Source organism: Serinus canaria, chromosome 1 (genome assembly GCF_022539315.1).
Source record: "Serinus canaria isolate serCan28SL12 chromosome 1, serCan2020, whole genome shotgun sequence".
In the NCBI taxonomy this organism is placed as follows: Eukaryota; Metazoa; Chordata; class Aves; order Passeriformes; family Fringillidae; genus Serinus; species Serinus canaria.
The window spans coordinates 99,653,361-99,676,452 of NC_066313.1; the positions used below are offsets into that span (position 1 = coordinate 99,653,361).

The 23,092-nt window shown below is 35.0% G+C and overlaps 1 protein-coding gene across 5 annotated transcripts in view; it reads right to left on the bottom strand.

Moving 5' to 3' along the window:
- RPS6KA3 (ribosomal protein S6 kinase A3) overlaps positions 1 to 23,092 on the bottom strand; it is a 74,281-nt gene that overhangs the window by 5,883 nt on the left and 45,306 nt on the right. For 3 of the 5 annotated variants that reach the window (XM_050970876.1, XM_030234360.2, XM_050970878.1), the window contains 13 exons: positions 22,008 to 22,045; positions 21,501 to 21,643; positions 18,340 to 18,410; positions 13,969 to 14,057; positions 13,639 to 13,703; positions 13,438 to 13,540; positions 13,128 to 13,252; positions 11,259 to 11,384; positions 9,726 to 9,815; positions 5,270 to 5,428; positions 1,637 to 1,798; positions 1,362 to 1,438; positions 187 to 304 (listed from right to left, as the gene is read on the bottom strand). In XM_050970876.1, coding sequence (XP_050826833.1) covers positions 187 to 304; positions 1,362 to 1,438; positions 1,637 to 1,798; positions 5,270 to 5,428; positions 9,726 to 9,815; positions 11,259 to 11,384; positions 13,128 to 13,252; positions 13,438 to 13,540; positions 13,639 to 13,703; positions 13,969 to 14,057; positions 18,340 to 18,410; positions 21,501 to 21,643; positions 22,008 to 22,045 — 1,366 coding nt within the window. The remainder of the gene's footprint in view (positions 1 to 186; positions 305 to 1,361; positions 1,439 to 1,636; positions 1,799 to 5,269; positions 5,429 to 9,725; positions 9,816 to 11,258; positions 11,385 to 13,127; positions 13,253 to 13,437; positions 13,541 to 13,638; positions 13,704 to 13,968; positions 14,058 to 18,339; positions 18,411 to 21,500; positions 21,644 to 22,007; positions 22,046 to 23,092) is intronic. The other 2 variants (XM_030234361.2, XM_050970869.1) reach the window with 1 other exon arrangement.

A 23,092-nucleotide genomic window follows, 5' to 3' on the forward strand; every position in this document is an offset into this window, starting at 1 on the left:
CTGAAACATGAACAGATAAAAAACAGGAAACAAAATTCTAGGCACATAAGGGATTAGATCATTATTTTAATATAACAATGGGTGGAACTTAGCCAATCACCTATGATACAATATATACATTATAATCAACAATGTTACATTGCAATCCATCCCTGATCCCCCCAGAAAAAAGGCAAATATACTTGCCTTAGCTGTGTCTGAAACACTGTTCCAATAACCACCACTGAGAGAGAACTTTCCACTTCCTATTCGGGCCAAAATCTCCTCTGGGGTGTCATCAGGACCATTTGCAAAAGGAGTGTAGCTATTTAACCAAAAAAATTCAATGTCAGCAACTTCCATAACCTGGGTCTCAGTATTATAAATCTCTTTGCAAGTTCAACATAATTATAGGCAACCAATAGTCAAACAGTTGTAAAAAGAATTTATTTAACACGTGAAAATACATGGCACTGACTATAGTTCTGTTCTTATTGCATGTATTTCCTTTGTATCTGGTCTGAAAAGCAGATTTTTCCTATAGCAGTTCAAATACTGGTGGTTCCTGAATAACAGAAAGTATTTCTTAAGCTTTCATATTCTAGAGTATTAAACCAATCAATTCTGTTGTAAATCTAAATGTCTGAGAAAGAATAAATGCTTGTTTAATGCCAGAGGAAGAAAGGTGCAACAGTTTTCCTTGCTTGACTATACATACTCTTGCTATCGGAATGCCCCCAACCAAAAAATAGATACATTTTAAACCAAGTATGTTTGTCGCTTATTTATTTTAAAATACAAAAATCTTTGATGATGCTAACTCTTAACCAAAGTGGCAATCTGAATAACCCAGCATAAAAAGATAGTTGCTATTGCATCTGCTAAACAGATTTTATTTGAACTTCTGGAACTATAGCTGAATTCCTTATAAGCTTTTATACAATTCATTTCTGTTGCATATACAAATGCCTTTCTATTGCATTTATTATATTCTAACTGAATCACTACAAACATTCAGTGGCTGGATTTTGCCCACAAACATGCTTTAATGCATTGTAATTGTATTTGCAACATATATTTTCTTCAATATATATGCTGCTTAATCTGTCTTTTAATTTTCACATGAAACAATAAGTTCTTAGTGCAATATCACCTTAAAGCAGAAATTAAAACCCTAAAATATAGGAGACATTAGAAGCAAAGATTTTTTTCACATCAGTCCCTGAAAACTTGGATTTTACTAAAGGTGAAGCATATGCTCAACTCCAGAGATTAATCAGTGCTTTAATAGAAACATCTGCAACAGTGGGCCTACATTTATTACTGGTTTTGTTTGCATTGGTTTGGTGTTCTATAGCAAAGCAAATTATAATCACCCTTACCCAGTGAGCATGGTATAAAGTAAAACACCAAGGCTCCATATGTCACACGCAGCATCATAACCTTGCCTCTTTAAAACCTGAGGGAGACAAATGTTTTTTCTGAAAAAAATGCTTAGAAATGCTTTGATTATGCTATAAAAATGGTAAAATTTCAAATTTTTACTGTTTACAGAGTGATTCTACTTGTTACACAAGAACAACAACAAAATAAAAATCTATCTAGCTAAAAAATCCCAGTAAAATATAGAAGGCATATAAACTATCCTGGGTTTTACCTCTGGTGCCACAAAATTTGCTGTGTAACATGGAGTCATCAGAAGACCATTTTCCGCTCGCAGCTGTTTCGCAAAGCCAAAGTCACAAATTCGAATTGATTCTGGATTACCAGATTCATCAACATAAAGAATATTGCTAGGCTTCAGGTCTCTGTGAACAACCTAAAAAAAAAAAAAAAAAAAAAAAGAAACCATTAAATACAAAAAGTTAAACACATGAAAAGCTTTTTATTTTAATTGGCAATTCTGCTACTTAATTTTAAGTCTCCCATCAGCATGCTCAGTTTCCAGAGTTCCAGCTTCCACCATCAGCTGCAGTGTTTTGATGCTCCATGGTGTCTGGAGCACACGAATTCTAACTTGGAAATTCTCAACTATAAAACTCCCTCCAGACATCCCCACCTCTCTAATTTATTTATTCAGACAGTTCCAGATGTCTCTTCTAATGGCTGAATCACATATTTCCTTTTTAACATGCATAACTACCAGGGTCTTTAAATCAGAACCTTTGGTTTCTAATATCTTTTGGAGTCAGGGGTGCCCATAGCTGCTGATGTGCCACCTTGCTATGCAACCACAGACTAGTTACTAATGGAGTAACTCTGTATTCCATTCTTTTCATTTAGACATTCTGAATTAATCTCAAAAAAAACACTTAAAGCCTGATAAGAAGGAATTTTAATAATAATAATAAAAACCCCAACAAAGTATAAAAGAAGTAATCCCCACGTACCAAAAAAAGCCTGTAAGGGTTCCCAAGTATCTGCTTTTGCAGGGGCTTGAGATGTAAAATGCCTGACAATACTGGAGAAGCTGCCAATGTTCTGGCAGAATTTGAAGCTATGTTATAACAAGCATTAACAAAACCTGGAATGCACAAGGACAGTCTTTGAAATCAGACAACCTGCTATATTTTCTTCACAAGACTAGTCAGCCTCCAGCCTCCAGAGATTTTGCTCTCTTTAAAGAAGAGGGTATATACCACTGTAAGACAGCAGAGTGAATCTAAGTGTCCTCCTTTAAGTATTGAAGCAGAACATGAGGGCCTTTATCTTCCTTGTTGTGCTATGTGTTTCATTAATGTTAAACACAGCTTTTCATGGTTAAATTAAAACAGAAGAGATTGTGAAATATTTCATAATCACATTAGAACAAGAAGATACCCCCAGACTTCTGCAAGTAAGTGATATCTAGAAATCAGAAGCTTAACACACTCATCCAAATGTAGCAGGGTTTCAGGAAAGCAGTATGAGACTGAGGGGTAAGAGTGCAGAGGGTCATGCATACTGCCAAGCCATTTAACACATTAAGTCTATTTAGCAGAGACTTCTCCAGCATGTAAATCCCGTTCAATTCTCAGATTTAACAAACCAAGTACCTAATATTATGAAAATAAGCACCTTGTAAGCTGTAATATACAAATGATATTAAAGAATTTGACTTGGAATAGTAGGTCTTAAGGGGAACATCCTGACTTGAGATGTCAGTATATGGGAGAATCAGTTCCTGATTGCCCTTGATTTTTACCTTTTTTCCCTAATAATAAGTTAAACAACCTTTACTGCTCCAAGAAGCAAATAAAAAACCCCCCAGTTTTAATCTTGTTTATGTTTTGGGGGTTTTTTAATTCAGATTCTAAAAGGGGTAGAAAGGAAGAAGTGAGCAATGGAAGCAGCACATAGCTGAGGATTTGGCAGTTTCCAGAACAGTGTGCTTGAGTTGAATGCTTTTTTTGGAAGATGGGGAAGCAAGGCTCAAGTAGGAGGACGAGTAAATGTAGCAGTGCAATTCAAATTAAAACACTATTTCCCAAGCAACCAAAATGTTTATGTCAAAGAATAAGTGAAACACCTTCCTATGTTAAGCTGTTTTCCCAAAGGTAAATTTTGAAAATATTTAAAAATTTAATGTTTTTTAAAAAATTTGCCAGATTGCTTAGATTATGTTGATATTTTGTGTAGAAATAACATTTTATTTTAGAGCAACAGAAGAGAGCTAAGTGACATGCAGAACTTTCAGTTCTTTATTTCTTAGCATTGTGCTTTTGATCAGCAGTCTCAATTAGCTATCAGCATTCACAAGTCTGCTGCTCCAAGATGACATGGCACTTCTTGTTTATCTATTTTATGATGTCTCTTGTGCCAATCCTTAATCACTGTATGTTGGCCCTCACACTTTTAGAAAGCTTTGGGTGAGTATTGGAAGCACTACTTCAGCATTTCATTCCTTGCTTAGCTAGTTTCTCTTTTCAGAAGTATCTTATGAATGTCCATGAGGAAACTCTTCCTGGGAAGGGTTGTGGAGACTTCACACAGATGCAGAGACTGTCAAACCAAATATTACCTAATACCATATTCAAATAAGCTCCTCCAGTGTCCAAAGGAGTTTCAACAGGAAAATCCACTGAAGATATGAGGGACTCTTCCAAAAAAGAATTAGACTACTGAAGTGCCCACTATTAACATATGTGGCCAGCTTTCATGTGGAGGTGTACTTAATAGAAGACTTGAAAATTTACAAAAGCAAACATTCCAAAGTGTGTGTGGTCTAATACAAATTAAAATGCCAATATTTATGGATATCTACAGTAAAGAAACTAAAACCCCTAAAATCCCTTACTTGATGCAAGGACTCTGGAGCACCTTTTAGCCACATGTGGCAAGAATGAACCAAGTTATGATTTGTTATTCTATTATCTGTATTTCCATACAGAGGTATCAAGGTTTGATCATAATTCCCATGGGTGCTGCTGGCCAAGGACTATAATCTGTGCACACAGGCTCAAAAAACCAAACCACACACACATGAGAAAGTGATGAATCACAGAATGAGATACCAGATAACTTTAATAATAAGTCTTCTGAAATAAGAGCTTCCAGCCACGACAGTGTGTATTGAATTCTTTGTTATTCAAAATAATTTGAGTACTATATGTTCCAAAAAGCATCTTGAGTAACAACATGTATTAGCAGCTTGACTTTTTCCTTGCACCCTTATTTTCTGCTTTTTCTCCATCCCCTTTTTCTTGTTTACTTAAAAATGCTACACAACTTGTCTTTCTTGCCATGCAATTGTCACACTGTCCTTTTCTATATTTGAACTACTTCCTCTGTCTCCAAGATAATTTCCCAAAGTCTTAATTTTCTGTCTCCTACAAATTCCTGACCCTATGGCACAGGAGTTACAAGTCATAAACCATGTTCTTCAAAAGCAAGAAGTCAGAGTTACAAGTATGACAGGTAGAAAATAAATTTTCAGGGTATATCACAGGACAAGACTGAAGTTGCATTAGGTCCCATGGCTATACCACAGCACTGGGCCTAGCACTTCTTCCTGGACCTTCTTCCCCTCATATCCTCTCTGTTAGTAATTATCTCTATGTTCCAAAGAACTGCTGATAGACTGCATAAAGAACAACAGAAACAGTTGCATCATCTCAGTTATCTGAACACATACAGAGCTGATAAGGAAAGTTTTGATTTCAACACAAATTCCTGCTGCAATGTAATTGTTTACGAAAAACTACTTAATTACCACACAGAAGAATGTATCAAGATACAAGTTCATCTTGTATGCTTCTGAAAGAGAGGAATATCAATAGCTAAAAACATTTTGTCTGAGAAGAAAACTTACCCCTTGTGTGTGGAGATATTCAACTGTTTTTGTTATTGTGAACAGAACAGCACTAGCTTCTCGTTCAGAGAAAAATTTTTGCCGAAGAATTTTATCCAGCAGTTCTCCTCCTTTCATAAGTTCTGTTACCACATACACATATTTTCCATCATCATACACCTGCAAAAAGTACATAAAAATTTAAAATTCAAAATATTATTCTCTGCTGTCTTCTGTGAAGCACACAGAGATAGTGAAGGTGTGTCCACAAGCTGTTTTCTTCAATTGTTTTCCCTGTATTTCATAATCCACAAAATATCCAAATATTGTTCATCTCCAGAAGCGAACACAGAACAGTCACAAAAAGGCAATGCTGTACCAAAATAACATCGAAATACTGGCATGGAAGTGTTTAAGGATAAAAGGATAAATAACAGGTAGTTTTCCCCACACAGGTTCCCTAAAACAAAGGAAACCAGACATGAGAAATCAAGTAGTAAAAAATGGAAACTAGTCTAATTAAGGAAAAACCAGAGCTAGTTCAAGCAGCAGTTATTGCACCAAACTAAAAGTATAAACAGAGATCCTTCCAACAGTCAAACAAAAAAAAAAAAGGCAAAAAAGAATCAAAATTTATCTCAAATAGCCTCTATGAAGTGAAAAACGCCTATAAGTTATACATTACTCTGCACACTATGCCAAAATCTAAAAGTATTAAAATATGCATATTTTATCCCTTACTTCTAGCCATGGAAAATGGCTCAATTTTTGCATGGATTTTATCATCCAGGGAAGCATTTGAGAATTCTTTACATTCTCACCAGAGGGCACTACAGACTGAGTGATACCAAAGCACATTTGAAGGTACTTACACTTCAGCATTTCATTTCAGTTCCACTTCCACAGAATCATAGAATGGCTTAAGTTAAAAGTGCCCTTAATGATCATCTAGTCCCAGCCTTCCTCCATAGGCAGGAGAACGTTTCACTAGATCAGGCTGCTCAAAGCCCCATCCAACCTGGCCTGGGAGTTCCCACTTAATCCAGAAACAATTCCTGCTTTAGTGAAATCATTTACAGACCATTCCCTTTAATCGTTTCAACCTACTTTTATGGGGATGTCGTAATTATTATTTTCAGTAAAATGTGTGAAATAAAAACCCCTTGTGTTTAAGTAGAAACAATTATCAAAATTATAGTAAAATAAATTTAGGAATAGATATATAGCTAAACAACAGAAAATAAGAATAAAAAAGAGGATTTTATCCCAATTCCCTGGTCTTAAGCTACCTGGGAAAAAGTTGCTAATAAAGTTCTAAGCATCAAAATTTTTGTTCTCCCAATGATACTAAAAGGATTTATTTTCTTAGCAAATGAAAAAAAAAAAGAATGCTAAAAAGAATTCTGCGGGTCTTACAAGCTTATGATCTTAAGGAGATGAAGACATGATGGGTTTCTGTGGTTTCCTATTTAACAGGAATTTTTCCCCCATGAAATAGCTGAGCGCCTGAATGTGTTTGTATAAAGACTGTGTTATATTTAAACACAGTATTCAAAAGAGAATTATCTAATTCTAGATACTAAACTGGATTTTTTTTTTTTTTTATAGGCATGCTTCCACTAATCCTGGTATAACATGAGGAGACCAGCTTATTTCATTTGACATGACAGAGCATACACATCTCAGTACTGCCAAATTCAAGCAAAATTTGCATTTGATTGCTATTTTGGTTTGCCACCCAAAAAACCCCACAGACAACAAACCCCAAACAAACCATTCCCCTTGCACCAACTCCTCTAATGGCATTACCAACTTTAGTTGGTTTTGAATAAATACTGATGAAGTTTTCTTCCCAGATGCACAGTATCATGCTAAGATCACAAATGTGACACTACCTTATAAAATTAACTCTGAGCACAAGCCACAGGTCAGTCAGTATGTTTGGTCTACAAGGTAAAGTGGAAGAAACTATAGTGAGAAACAGATGTAGGCGTATGAACAAAACATAATGCAAGGGAGAAAGAAATCAAGGTTTTTGCCAAGAAAAGTAAGATTTTACAGACATATTATGAGGTATTTTGAAATCATAAATAAGCACTTGGACAGGGAGACTGGATATCTTGTATTGAGGTTTCTAAAATGTTTCTGAAAAGATTCTTCAGTCAATGCTTTAAATAACTCAAAGCAGGACAAAAGTTCTGTTACAGAACAGTAACTATTACATAAAAAGGGTAAAATACTTATAATGGTCTGGCACAGGAAGTTTCTAGGTAATGTTCTGTTGGAAGCTGTGTGCTTCCTCCCTTCTTACACTGTTTCCTAGGCATGCACTAAGGGCCTCTGTGAGAGGGAGGATATTGGATAAGAAGGATATCTGAATTAGCACAATATAGCTCCTTTTGTTTATATACCCTGTAACTGAAAAAGACCACTGATAACAATCAGAAGGAAAACCCCCAGAGGACTGTGCACTGCAGAAGGAATTTGGTCTCTCGAATATCCATTGTTTCAATTCAAACACCTTCAGAATTAAATTACATAAAAAGTCTGAACAAGAATGAAAACTTCCATCTTAAGCAAAATTCAAATATTATTGCATTTCTTCTTGAAATAGAAGAAAAGACAGAAATTATTTCTCACAGAATAATAATTTCCAAAGCAGGCACTTAAATGCTGAAGTATTTTATTTTGGCACTTCAGATTAGAAACATTTAAGTTTTGATGTGGAACTAAATGAAAATTTGAGCAAATCAACAATGAGTTTTATTTTTTCAATAGCTCTCTAGAGTTTGGTATACAATGGTGCTCTAGAGTTTGAGACCTGAAGGTAAAAACCTCCTTATCTTCTCTGAAAGCTGTAATAGCACACCACTATAATGTGGGATATGTAAGCAATCTGCCCCATGGGTCTGTATTAGGACAAGAAAAACTCAATGCCAAATTCTTACAGCTTTATACAAGATTCTATTACATATGAATCCTGTATCTCTTTTCTTACACTGGACATCCTTCCATAATCTTGCTTGGGGAACTGATCTCGAAGCAGAAGTGAGTGAGAATTACAGCCTTTCTCCCTTTGTGGGCTTAAGGCTTTTTTTTTTTTTTTGTAGTCTCCTATTTTTGTATGGCTGTTGCTGCGCATGAAAGATGGTTCCTGCTGAAAGATGACTGATGATAATAAAAGATTAATTACAAAGTAAAATAATTCAGCATATATTGCAGCTGTTTAAGATTGCCTGGATTTCTGTTCTCAATGTAAAATATTCATCATGCTTAAGTTCAGGTTAAGTGCTCACATTCTGATGTTTGTCCTGCTGCTTAAATAACATAAGCTGTGTTATGAATTGAAGTAACAATGAGCCCAGCATACAGCACTAAAAGCACCATGAATGCTCATGCAGGTTTTGTTTAGCACAGCTCTTTTCAGGTAGCTTTACTGTCCAACCACATGAAACAGAACAGAAAGTGGGACTGTAATTGTGGTATTGTGCTTACAGTAAGATAAGGTCCCTGGTGGGCTCCCCTCAATATCTACCTTTTTTTCTCTGCCCAAGAAAGGGCCAAACAGTATGATATCAATAAAGTGAAGACAGATTATAGTAGATCAGCTTCATGCAGAGTTCTCTAGTGCTCATCTCTATGGTATTTATGAGCTGTTGTTTTAATGACTTCAAAACGTCTGACAATCTCCTTTCAGCTGAGCTCAGCTTCCTGGAAATGGTTTGCTGTTTTGCCTGAGGTTTGGTTTGGGGGAACAGAGTATTTCCCTGCAGTCTAAGAAAGTCATTAAGCATATGCCTTTTTAATTTTTAATCCGCTTTTATGAAGGAGACAAAGACAATTTTCTTTTTCAGTTAGGTCATCAGAATATAGTGTTCACTGTGAAAACCCTCTACCCCCCAGTTTATGTTATTCCTTGCTTTTTATGGACAAAGTGTTTCCATGGTCAGATCAAATAATACAAGGAAAAAATACCTAGAGGCCAGATAAAAACCATGGACATGGAAAGATTTTGTCTACTACTTGAAGTAATATACTTGAGTAATACTTGCTACTGTACATGAAAATTACTTTGGGTACTGTGCTAACAGTGAGTCCTTTGTTATATAATAATGTAGATTAAAATTGCTTTTGATTAATGTGGGGAAAATCAGATTTAAAGTTAATTAAGCAATCAAAGAACTTCCCTGATCCTTTAAAAACACAGCCAACATTAAATAAATTATTCTTGTGCTAGGATTTATGAAGGATTAATTATTTGACTCCTTAGAATAACGCTATACCACAATATATGCATCTTTAAAAGAAAACAGACATCCCAGTAAAAAAGTAGATACTACTGAATAAATGGCATTGTTTTATTTTTAAATACTGAAAAACATGAACATAAATCTAAAATATGTAGCTTCTTATCTCTCAAATTAAAAATGATTCACAATTGTAATACTCCAAAGGATGTCTTTAAAACACTACTTACATCTTTCAGGGTAATAATATTTGGGTGCTGTCCATAGCGCAGCAGGATTTCAATCTCTTCTGTTGGATCTCTTTTACTCTTGTCAATAATCTGTAAGAGCACATACAGACACAGGCATTATTTCTTTTTGTGGTTCTAGTGTAATGCTTTGGTATGCTTATTAACACTCAAGCAGTATTTAGTGTTGCAAAAGGCATATACTATAACCAAAACCAGGTTTGTTAAATTGGAAAAGCAAGGCAAAGCAAAAATGTTGGGAAAAATTAAAAAATTTCTTTTGAAAACTATTTCAGAGGATAAGTGACCTAACCTTTTTGGCTGTGATAAATAATGCAAGGCTGTTCAGTAGATAAGACTTCAGTGATCCATTATTTAATAAAATGGGAAGTTCCTAATTTAACACAAGATACTGGTTGAATGATGCTAATCAACTGATTTTCACAATGCTTATCTCAAACATTTGGTGCAGCAAAAGAAAGCAGGCGACAAAGAGAACAAAAAATATTTGAAAAAATAAAAATTTCTCATAGTTAATTCAAACACATTCATTACAAAAGACCATTTGAATCTCTGGCTCTAAAGTTCACCTTGTTCAAACAAGTAAAATAATGTTTTGCCCTACTTAAATGTATTCTTGTTCTTCTCACTTTTTTCCTCTCCTGAGCTGTAGAATTTCCTATACTGTCTCTTCTATTGTTGTGTTACCCCTTCATCCTTATGCCCATACTGCTACACATCCCCTACTAACACATCAGACACTGGTACCTTATTATTTTATTCAAGATTCCTTGAGGAAAAAAATGTCCTAACAGAGGCAATAGAAAAGCAAGTGAATCTTCACAACAAATGTTATAGTTGAGGGAATTATCAGCTATGTCAGGACCTTCTTGCAGTTTCAAGAAATTACTTCAAATTGAAAAGACAGAAGTCAAATCTGTTTCTGGCCAGAACCAGAATAAAAATAAGTATTTAACTACCAGATTGAAACTGGAAGGTTTAGAGGAGGCAATCTACATACTTAATTAATCTTTGTATTTTACATAATTAAGTAGTAAGCTGTTCAACAATTCAAAAAGAGAACTGCCCCATTGAATAGGATTTAAAGACTGCTTTTTTTTTTCACTTTTAAAGTCTGCTAATCCATACTCTTGCTTTCATAGTAACCATTTGGTCCCAGGTTATTACATAGAAAGATAAAAAACCTTATCATTGCAGTTCTGGGAAATCTACTGATTTCAACTGAGAATTTAATGCATTCATAGAAGTGCTAGAAAGCCCTACAGAATAACAAAAACAACATTAACTGCCTTGCTGAAAACCAGGAAGCCAAAACAGAGTTGAAGTTTATTCCGGAAGTTATACCAGACTGAAGACTATTATGATCTCCTTACCCATTTGAGAATTTATCCATTTGCTTTTACAGCTGCATATAAAATATTTTTATATTAATCTTAATCTCTGTGTTTCTCTGTGGCAAATAAAAGATATCCAATGCTAAAATCTGAAAAGTGTGGTTTATAACAAAGTAATTACCTTTACAGCATATTCCATGTTTGAAGCTTTATGAACACATCTCTTGCAGACAGAATAAGAGCCAACTCCAATATCCTCCTTTACTTCATATCCATCAGTAAACTGAATGCTGTTCCTGTGCAACTGCTACCAAAATAACATTATCAATTAATGAATATTCTTAATGTGTAACTGATTTTTTAATTAAAATATCTTTTTAAAACTTCCTATTGATTTACTTAAAAATTTAACTGATGATTCTACTAGGTCAAAGTGGTCTAAATCCTCACTACCTTCTGATAAAACTTAGTATAAGATAAATTATATATTACACATGCTGTAAATAATGCACACTGTATTTTAGAAACTGATGGCATTATTTTTCTGATTAATGCTTAACTAATTTGAAGATAGAAACTCCAAACCAAAGAAAACCAGAAGACTTCAAGATAAAATAATGATACAACAATGGTAAAGAAATATCACTGTTTTTATTATCTGAATAGACAGAATGCCAGCTGGAAAATTCAGACATACTGAATAGAATCAGATTGGCTGGAATTGCACGGAATGGCAGTCAAAAATCCTTTCACAGAAATAAAAGGCTGAAAGGAGGACAAGTGCTCACTCTTGTAAGGGAAGGAAATGGTGTTCTAGTGTATGGAGTTTGTGCAAAGGATGCAAAGCATTTGCAGGAAACCATCTGGGTATCCTGCAGCACAGAAAAGAGGAAATAGGAGTGAGGAAGTTGTTGAGGGGCACAGAGGAAATGCAGCAGAGAAACAGACCTTTACAAGAGAAGGAAACCATATACAAAGAGCAATAATGCCATCTACAAAACTATGTGAAAATGAAGCAGCACAGAGAAGCTTTCAGAAACTTCTAGCAAGATGCCAGAATCAGAAATAATTCTGATGCATACATCAAATCAGACAGCTTCTTGAGAATAAAAAAAGGTTTTAAAAAAAATTATTACACATGAAACCATATTGTGTAGAAAAGCATGTTGTGACAATTCTAGACATGAAAGTGTTAAGGAAATACAAGGGCTATTCACATTCTGTATAAACTGTGGGTTTTTAAAATTTTTCTCAGAAAAGTTTTCAATTTTTTTCAGTGCACTGGTATTTGCAAAATACCAGTGCACTGAAAAATACAAATAAACCAAATCATACAAATAAACTCAAGCATAAATCCAATCATTTATTCCTACCTATACATTAAGAGGTTTTCAACACAATTTAGATTATGAGTTGGTTTTCACGACTCAGTAATTATTAAAAGAAGAGAGAGGAGGTAGAAATACAATTTTTACAGAGGTCTCCTCTTCCAGGTGACAACCTCACAATTAATAATACAGGAGACTCTACTGGAGTCATACAAACACATCAAGGAAACCAAAGCTTGAGTGTGCACTGTAACACTGACTTGTAAGATGCACTGATATCAGTCACAAAAAGCAGAGATTAGCTAACTAACTTCAAGTGGCTTAGGAGGGACAGAATATATCCTGGGCCATGGATTCCAGCAGTCCAGAACATCCAGATACAATTCACAATCATAGTCCAATGCCTCCTACTACTGCATTGCAGGAGTCAACTGACATTTTCATTTATGGGGAAAAAAAAACCAATAAATCAATATATCTGTTATTCTACTCCACCTTACAATTATGGCTTGACATTGAAGAGTTAATACAGTACAGATGGTAGAAGGTTTTAAAGTTGAAGCCTGTTTGAACCTGTAGCTGCTCAGTAATTATACAGGTCCTGTACTTTTAGAGATTTTGTTTGGATGAAATAATTTGATCTTTACTTTTCTTGTCTAAAAGATGACAATGATTTTGTCATGAACAGCACTGATTTTTTTTTTTTTTTATTAGGTACTCACCTGGACAATTGAATGCACTCCAACTGTCTGCATTGCTTGGCTTTCATCATCTGATGCAATAGCTACAAAACTAAATCCCCGAAAAAGCTGATGTGCATTAGCACTGGGTGGAATACCAGGTGAATCTGAAAAATACATCATCTACTTACAAGCAGAGTCTTTAACGTGTAGATATGAAATTAAGTACTGAAATTTTGGTAGCACCTTGAATTTGTCAAGACAACAATTTCTATCAAATTTTGAATGAAAAAATCTGAAATTCAAATTCAATCTTTTGAAAAGGTAAATTCTCTCATTCATATCTCTTTACCTTTTGGAGTTTTTGCTGTAAATTCAGGGTCAAAATAAAATGTGTCTTCAGGTCTGCCAGTTGCAGGTTTAAAAGGAGGATGAATTTCTCTCCGGTACAATTTCTAAAGAGAAGGGACAAATTTTAAGTGGAAAAGTTATATGATACCATAAAAGACTTAACTAAGAAATTTACTGGATTGATTTTTAATTAGATACTCACATTCCAATCTATTTTGGAAAAGAATGCATGCCTCTTAATTTCTTCTACTCCATCTGGACCTGCTCCTTTTATAAGGAAGAAAAATGTCTATGAATTATTTTCTTCTTGGTCAAAGGAATGGCTAGCAACACTATATTTCTTATTCCTTCTGCATTAATTTTAGATGTATGACTAGCAGAAATGAGAATACTTTGGTGATCACTTGAAGGGCAAACTACATTCTTCCTTTAAAGTCTATTTTACATAGGAAACAAAATTTAAGTCAGTTTAATGATCACTAATGCAATTAATATTATGATCAAATTAAAAATATTCTGCTAAAAACTTTACCTAATCTGTTTGCTGGGTTTCTTTTGAAGAGCATTCGCAGGAGACTCTGTGCTTCAAGACTCAAGAACTGTGGCATTCCAAGTTTGGCCCTAGAGAACAGAAATATTTAATAGCATACAAACATATCTAGGTTAAGAATTAACTCTGCATTCTCCCTGTCCTTTGCCATTCAACAAGTCCATAATAAATGAAGTAGCATCACTGAGAAATTGCCTTCAGACATCAGACACAGAGCAAAAGTGCTGTCAGTCATGTAAACATGTTTGGGTTTTTATTTTTTTTTTTAAAGCAGTATAGTATTTTAAGTAATGACTCATGAACTTAAGTAGAGGAAAAGGCGGAAAAACATGTAGAGAAGAATTGCTAGAGAAGAGCAATTTATAAACCTGTAAATGTTCATAATATGCTTTGATCCACTTATAGGTCCAGTTACTAGCAAATGACACCAAACAAAGCATTCTGATAGTTATATAATAGAAGGACTAAGAAAAGTACCACACTATGACACATGCCAAGATGACCCAGGAAACAAACTAGAATACAGAAATTCAATTAAGGTAGGACAGATCTTGCAGAATTAGCTGGTAAAAAAAAAAAAAACAAAAAAAAACAAACAAAACCACCCATTCCTCTTTTCCTTTTTGCTCCCCTCCTCAATCTATTTCAAATAATACTTTTACAATATGCCAGCCTTGAATTTTTAGATTTAAGTTTTTGTACTTGAATTTAATTTTGTTTTGTAATCCTTGTCATATTTTCTTCCTTGCCATTTAATGTTGAGCCTTCATTCTCTCACTGTTACTAGGTCTTACTTTTTCTTGTAACTATGATAATGGAAAAGAAGGATAAAATTCCCTCCTGTCCATCACTAATTCAACCTGTAGCTTGTGTTTTTCTGTAACAGTCCATAACACAAGCTCTGTGTTTCAATCAGAACTTAATTTGTCTTGTATTCCAGGTATTTGTATCACCTCTGTATCACTTGTGTAAATGCAAATGTGTTGCTACTGTTTCACTATTCATTACTTTAAAACTAGAACATAGTAAATTTTCCATTCCTTTCAGCATTAAAAAAGCCAGGGCAGGGAGGAGGAAAATCTGAAAAACATTGGCTTCTTTGGACTCCTCAATTACCTACTACAGACAGATCAAGGCCACCAGTGGAGAGGAGAAATGGGCATTGGGCCATTCAACTCTTCCTGACTGGCATGCACCAGTCACAAAATGCTGTATTAGGCACATGACAGAGGAGTAGGAAGGACAATTACCAGGTCCTCAGAGTTCCTGTATTATGCAACTACATGAGTGACAGCAATTTTTTTCTGACATTCCTGATGGACAATGGCAAAATTTTATATGAAGGGATACCTCTTAAGTAAAGGAGAAAAATGTTTAACTTTGTTGCAGCAACCTATGATTTCTTCAAACTGCAGGGCTTCCCAGTTTTAGGTAAAACACACAAGAATAAACAAAAATTTCTCTGGATAATGTGAGAAATAAAGAACCCTCAAAAAAATTGTTGTAAGAAGAATACATTTTCTGTGGATTTTTAGGAAGAGAAGGTAAGAAAAACAATATATTGTAAAAATACACTATGGAAACCAGAATTCATATGCACACCTGTCCATTTTAAAGTTTTATGAAAAATTTAAGGAAAAATATACTACATATGTGGAAAATAAAAAGAAAACATAGACCAGAAAAAAAGTGTGGACTTAATAAGAAAACACTTCAAAATATCTTCTGGTTTTCAGCTGCTTTTATGACCGAAAGAAAAACACTTCTATGCAAGATAATATTCATAAGAATACAGAGCATTAAAAGAGGGTAAAATGTCTTCACATCATAGCACACTTTTTGTGCAGCTATTTGAAACCATTAACAATTGCAGACTAGAAGGTGAAAAAAGTTGGAAAGAAGTTGTATCTCATTAAGAGATACATTCTCAAATGAAATCTTAAAGTAATTACAGAATCCTAGATACCTATAATTTCTTAGGTTGGAAAAGACCATTAAGACTATCAAGTCCAACCACTAAGCCAGCACCACCACTAAGCCATATCCCTAGGTGCCACATCTTTTAAAAAAAAACATCCAGGGATGGTGAATCAGCCACCTCCCTGTGCAGCCTTTTCCAACCCTATACAACCCTTTCAATGAAAAAATTTTTCCCAATATCCAATCTAAACCTCCCATAGTGCAACTTGAGGTCATTTCCTCTCATCTGGCTGTTTCTTACTATGGAGAAGAGACTGACCCCCACCTGGCTACAAGCCTCCTTTCAGGTAGCTGTAGAGTGATAAGTTCACCCCTGAACATCCTCCAGAAAAAACAAACCCAGATCCGTCAGCTGTTCCTCACAGAATCTGTGCTCCAGACCCTTCACTGGCTCCATTGCTCTTCTCTGCACTCACTCCAGCACCTCAGTATCCTCACAGTGAAAATATACACAGGATTTGAGGAACGGCATCACCAATGCTGAGTACAGGTGACAATCCTTGCCCTGGTCCTGCTGGTCACACTATTGCTGACACAGGCCAGGATGCCATTGGCTTCTTGGACACCTGGCCACGTGCTGGTTTATGCTCAGCAGCTGTTGACCAACGCTCCCTGGTGCTCTTCTGCCAGGCAACTTTGCAGCCACTCTTCCCTAAGCCTGCATGTTCCCTTAGGCTGTTGTGACCCAAGTGTAGGACCTGGCACTGAGCCCCACTGAACCTCATCCCATCGATTCTGCCTGTCCAGATCCCTCTGTAGAGCCTTTCTATCCTCCAGCAGATCCATATTCCATCTTATCCAGGACGGGGGCACCTGCAAACTGTCACTCAATCCCCTTGTCCAGGTTGTTGATTCAGATGTTTAACAGGACTGGCCCCTTGGGAACACCACTTGTGATCAGCCATCAGCTGGATTTCACTCCATTCAGCACCACTCTCTGGGCTATGAATGACTATGAACATCAATTACCTAGAGAAAGGCAAGTATATTCTACATGGCAGCTGAATACAGAAGATATTTATAGCAACAGTGAAAAGACTGTTGAGGAACAGGGCAGAATCACATGCAGGCAAAGAGAAGAGAAAGATATGACTCATGAGACACACATAAAAAAATGCATGGCTCCTGAAGCAAGTGAGAGTGCAGCAGAAATATCTCAGACTAGCTTCTTGTAAATAGGAGATGGTCAGAAGGAGTTTATGCTTGCTGTGAATAGATAGAACTTTTTAGTTAAAAGACATTGAATAATCACAACATGAAGATTTGATCTCACATAGTGCTGAGGCAGGAGAAGAAACTAGCATCATAAAATACATTTGCAAATAAGATGAAGAAAAAAACCAAAGAATAACATAACATGTATGCATTATGAAAGCAAAAGCCAGGAAAATACTGAGTGTGTTTTCTAGTGGTTTTCACATTCTAATTATTTAGAGAAAAGATTAAAGAGTTCCATGTATTTATTTTCCAAAACAGGCTTTTAGTGCAAAAAAATTTCCAGCTTTGATACATGGGTAGACAAGTGGCTAACAGGACTGAGAACAATGATAAACAATGAAGCAGAAAACAAATTAGAAAACTAAAACAATCTTATGAACTTCCATGGAAAAAAATGGCATTAGTTAAAAATAGATGGAAACAGAGAAGTGAACCTATGATATGAGGAAACAGACTTGTTTGCACAGTGTTTGGCTACAGTCCCAAAAATGGGGCATTTATGCCATAGGTTGTACTAGTTTAGAGAATATGTGGGGAATTGGCAAGGAAAAAAGCAGACCTTCATTAGCAAAAACAAGAACATTAACTGCATGAAGGAAAGCAATTCCCACAACAGAGCTAATGCAAAATCTATGCTGAAAATAGCAAAGGGAAAAAAATGGAGCTAAGGCAAGTCATAGGAGAGTATAGAAGGGAGGAGTATTGGGGAGGCAAGTTGTTGGCAGCACCATTAATATAAAGAGGTAGGGTGAGGAGCTGGTAAAATAGAGAAGGATGAGGAGTGAAAATACTTTCTCAAAAAAACTCCAAAAACCTAAAACAAAGGAAAAAAAAACCCAACAAGGAAAAAAATACACGTTATCAAAAAGGATAAGAAAGTTAAAAAATATTATGGAAATAAGATGGGAGAGATCATGTGGTTGGAGAAGTTATTATTACAGATTAAAGAGCTGCTATGAAATCCTTTGTACCTGGTATGGTGGAGGAATAGTGAAGCAAATTAGATAGGCAGCAAAGGGAATTATTAATATGGAATAGGGAGTGAGGATTTGCCAGTACCTTTGAAAATGAGGGAGGAGTAGAAATTAGATATTGCAGCCCGGAGGGCATCCCTGTAGAATACCTGATGAGATATATAAATAAGAGTGTACTCACTTGAGAATCATAGTCATGGTTTCTTTTCTGTCTTTCCCTTGGAAAGGTAGAGTACCAGTGAGCATTTCAAACTGTATAGAGTAAAACTTTCATCAATTACATTACCTGGACAAAAACTAATTTTTGACAAAACTACTTAGCATCTTAACCTTCCAAAATTCATGCAAGTTAACAATCAAGTCTGAGCAAAACAACTTCATTGCACAGTTTCAATTGCTAAGAACATTGAGCAGCCTTTGCCATTTTTAAAGCTGCAAAATATTTTCCTATATTGGTAACTTGCTTTACATCCTTCTACCTGAACAACTTAGACTATAATGTTCTGTGCTTAATTTCAGCCTAAAAATTTTGTTCTAGGAAGACCTGATCTGTACAATTGCATTTTTAGTTTGCAAAAGGGGAGGGGGTAGGGAAAAAGGTTTTCCTTTGAAAAGTTAGTGATGATTTCTCCTCATGCAGAAATTTTTTAAAAGGTCAAAATTTTGAAAATTGGCATGTACACAGCCGTCATTGGGAAGGGGAAAAGGTTAGCTGATTGACAAAGACATGCATGATGAAAAGTGGTTACTGTATGCATACAGTGGAAATAAAGCCTGAAGGAACACGGAAGAGCTACACAGTACGTGCATGCACATTCTACAGTGCCTGGCAGTAAGCAACAGACACTGCTAAAATACTGATTTGTTCTGAAAGTGACTGAGTAAAAATAGATAAATATAAAGGCACTCCTGTTGGACTGCAGTATGTGCAGGGATATCAGATCTAAGTGAGGCAGTGAAAGCAGTCTGGCAGCAGTTATTGCAGCCAGCACTTGAGCAGAAATTGGATTTTTTTGGTTTAAAGATCACAAAACAATTTAGTTCAATGCAATTTCATGGCATACAGTTAACGACATCAAAATTAAAATAATTATAAAGGAACCCTCGGAACAGCTTATGCAAACTTAAGTCATCCTGAACACAAGGTATCCTCTATTCCCCTCTTTTCTGGTATGACCCAAACATTCAGCCTACTAAACAAAAAAAATGGAGTGGATAATTTGAATAAATAATGTGTGACTATAGTATTTGTAGATCTACAATAAGAGCATGAAGTTGCACTAATAATATTCTTTAAAATACCATTTTTTTGAAATAAAATTTGAATTCTTACTGCCATCTCTTCCCTACCAGTAGGTACTTTATAGTCTAGATAATATTTCTTACTGATATATTAAAAAAATTAAATTTAATAATAATGCCAACACAAAAAAAGACTACTTTTAACTCTAACACCTAAGACAATTGTCAAGAAGATGTGAGAGGGATAAGTCAGAATTATAAGTAGAAAAAGAAAAATTGTTTGTGGTTTAGCAAGATCTTCACAAGGTGCACTTAAAAAAAAAATCTTTTTAAAAAGGTAAGTTTGGAGTGCTCCACTTACACATGCATGAAATACAGTTTCTTTAACAAGCTCCTAATTTGTCACAAGCACACATACTTGTATTAACAGCTCAACATGTGTATGTCACCCCTCCCAAAAACTATACTCCAACATTAATAAGCCAACAGTACTTATAGAACAAGCCAACATTGGCCTTTCCTACTTATGCTTTATTTCAGGAGGGGAGTACCTCAGAGCTTCTGAAAACTTTAAATGAATGTTTTTACTTGTATGGCATCCCTTAAAGCTGTCACTGTTTTAAAGGACAAATTGGAATATAGTTCTTAACACTGGGTTAAGCATATTTCATGTCTAGCAGCACAAGAAAAGAAGCCAAATGATTTGTTGAAATATCTTTAAAATCTCAATTTCTATGCTATAAATTCTGTTCACTCTAGTTACTGTGTACTTATACCACACCAACCATCACTTGAATTTTTGATCAGCTCATAAATTAAGAATGAGTAAAAAGTGGATGCTTACAGACTGGTTATGAAAATAATAAACTATAAATGCAAGAAACAAAAATATGTCCTAGAAACAGTTGCACTATATTTCATATACTACTTTATAGAATTTCGTTTTTAAGGTCATATTTTTGTATTCAAAGTAGAAGCCTAAGTATTTAACATGCAGTGCACTTAAAACTGTGAAAGCCACCCCAATCACAGCTAACATCTTACAGCAATTTTCAATTACACCATATCCACTTGATAAACACCAAATTATGTTTTCTACCTTTATAAATTAAAGCTGAAGTTTAATTATGTTTGTGTTATCAACAACAAATATTCTGTAACTATATTGTAATTATCTTTTAATTGACTGTTCTTAATGATAAAATGTGCGGTCGTGAGGAGTGTGTGTGCGTGTCTGGAGAGTTCAGTTATCAGGTGCTACTTTTACATAGTCAGTTTTCAGATCACAACAGCATTTTAATCATCATAAAGCCATAGGATGACCTATTTTCAGACACAAGAGTCCTTCTTGTACTATAAAGCACACGCATTAGTTGTACTGTTACAGTTATGCAGCAGAAGCAGTAAGAAATTAATACATTTATACAATCGTTTAATTTCCATGTCAAAAATGCACACAAATATTTTAAATATTAAAAGTCTTCCAGCATTCCCTAAATAACAATCATGATCTATTATTATTTTCCAATTCATATTGCATATACATTTCCCCTGACCCTGTAACTTTACAGTAATTATCCCTTGCAGAAGCACCATAAGCAACTGAGAAACTACATCCCATAACAGGCCAGTGTCATTTAGATCAATTTGATGTGCAAGAACAACAGCTGAACAGTTGTCATTATTCCACTAACTTGTAATTACACAGTAGATTCTAATTAGAAAGTTGCCAATCACCTTTTTCCTCTTGAATGTAAATTCAAATTTAAAATTTGAATATTAATTTCTTCCCCACTTTGGAATAGACAGCATTTTTCTGTTTACTTCTGTATTTATCTTGGTCCCCATAACATTCAAATTATTGTAGATAGAAAATATTTGATTGAAATGATAATAAAAATATGGCATATTATTGGTGTTGATATAAAACCTAGTCTATGTTCTTGACCAAACTCTGTGGTGTTACTGATTTCACACAATGTAAACTTCCTTTGTAGTTAAAATTCATGTAAAGCTCACCTTAGGGGTTAGTATTTGATTTGTTTCACCAGATCTTGCAAATCATAATTTTGCTATTATTTACATTTGCCAGAAACCTACCATTAAAACACCAAAAGACCACCAGTCTGCACTCTGTGTATGGCCTCGTCTGTTAACAACTTCTGGTGCCATATATTCCACTGTTCCACAGAAAGAATAGGCTTTTTTTTCATGATCAATTGACTCCTTACTTAAGCCAAAATCTGAAAGAAAAAAAAAAGTCCAAATGATTTTTTAAAAACAAAAAGTTCATGGTTGATACTTTTACCATAATAGGAAATGTTTTGCTTTTATCATTGGTATAGACAACTGAACACTAATGTGGGACTTAGAGGATTCTCCTTCCCTCCCCACATTATCCCAGTCCATAACATCAGATATACTTGTAAAGCAGGTATCTTATTGAAATATTTAGATTTTATTTATTTCAACCGAATTACACTACTTGCTTCCACAGCTAAATTACTGATCAGTTAAAATGACTTATCTTACTGGTTTACCAAAAGGAAAGTGAAAATATTTTACTATGAACAGAAATGATCCTAGTATTGCAATTCCTTTATTCACCTGTCAATTTGATATGTCCTTCCTCATCAAGCAGGATGCTAAAAAATAATAAAAAGAATATTAAAAACTAATAATATAGAACTAACTAATATAAATATAGAACTAATATAAATATAGAACTAACATAAATACTAATATAAATATAGAACTATAGAATATAAATACTAATATAAATATAGAACTAACTAATATAAAACTAACAATATCTTAGATATTGTTTCAGAAAACATACTGACAATATTTAGGAATAAACAGTAGAGGATACACAAAGATGGGGAGAATTAGACATGCATGAAAATTAATAATTAGAAGATACATTCAAACTATACATTTTGATTTCCTTCTGCTCTTTTTTTTTTTAAGATTAAGAAAGAAGTTTACTAGAGTTTTATTCAAATATTTTATTAAATTCAGCATGTAGTAACAGTTTTGGCTATCTGCAGCACATGCAGCACTATTGCAATTGTTAAAAACAGAGACATTCTATTTTTCTTATACCAGGTATTTTTTCATATGTATATATAAGAGGTATTAATTTGTAATTACCATTTCAAAAGTTGTTGACCACTTCAAGTAACATTGAGTAATAAATACCCTCATGTTGTTCCAAAGATCAGGACCCACAGGCCCTATACTGGGAGCAGACCCTAGGCTTCCACCTTTTCACTTCAATCACAAGAAAGGCCACACTTCTCAGAGATGCCAACTGTCCTTGACTACCACTGAATATCACTACATTGCAAAGTACACAAAGTATTCAAGAACTGGATTTTGTAACATCCCTTACACAATGGATTTAGTTCCTCCACCTGCATTTCATCCTGGGGGCAAGACATGATCCAGGCCCCATTCCCTTCCTCTCTGCAGTTTCCATGGTGGGAACCATTAAAGCCTGTCCTCAAGCACCAAATGCAAACACCACCTTCCTGCCCACCAGCACATCAACACTTCCACCCAACTTGGTGTTGTCTGTGGGCTTGCTCAGGGTGCACTCAATCCCCTCATCTAGATCTTCAGTGAAGATGCTAAACAGGACTGGTCCCAACACAGAGGCCTGAGGATCACCACTGGTGACCAGTCTCTGG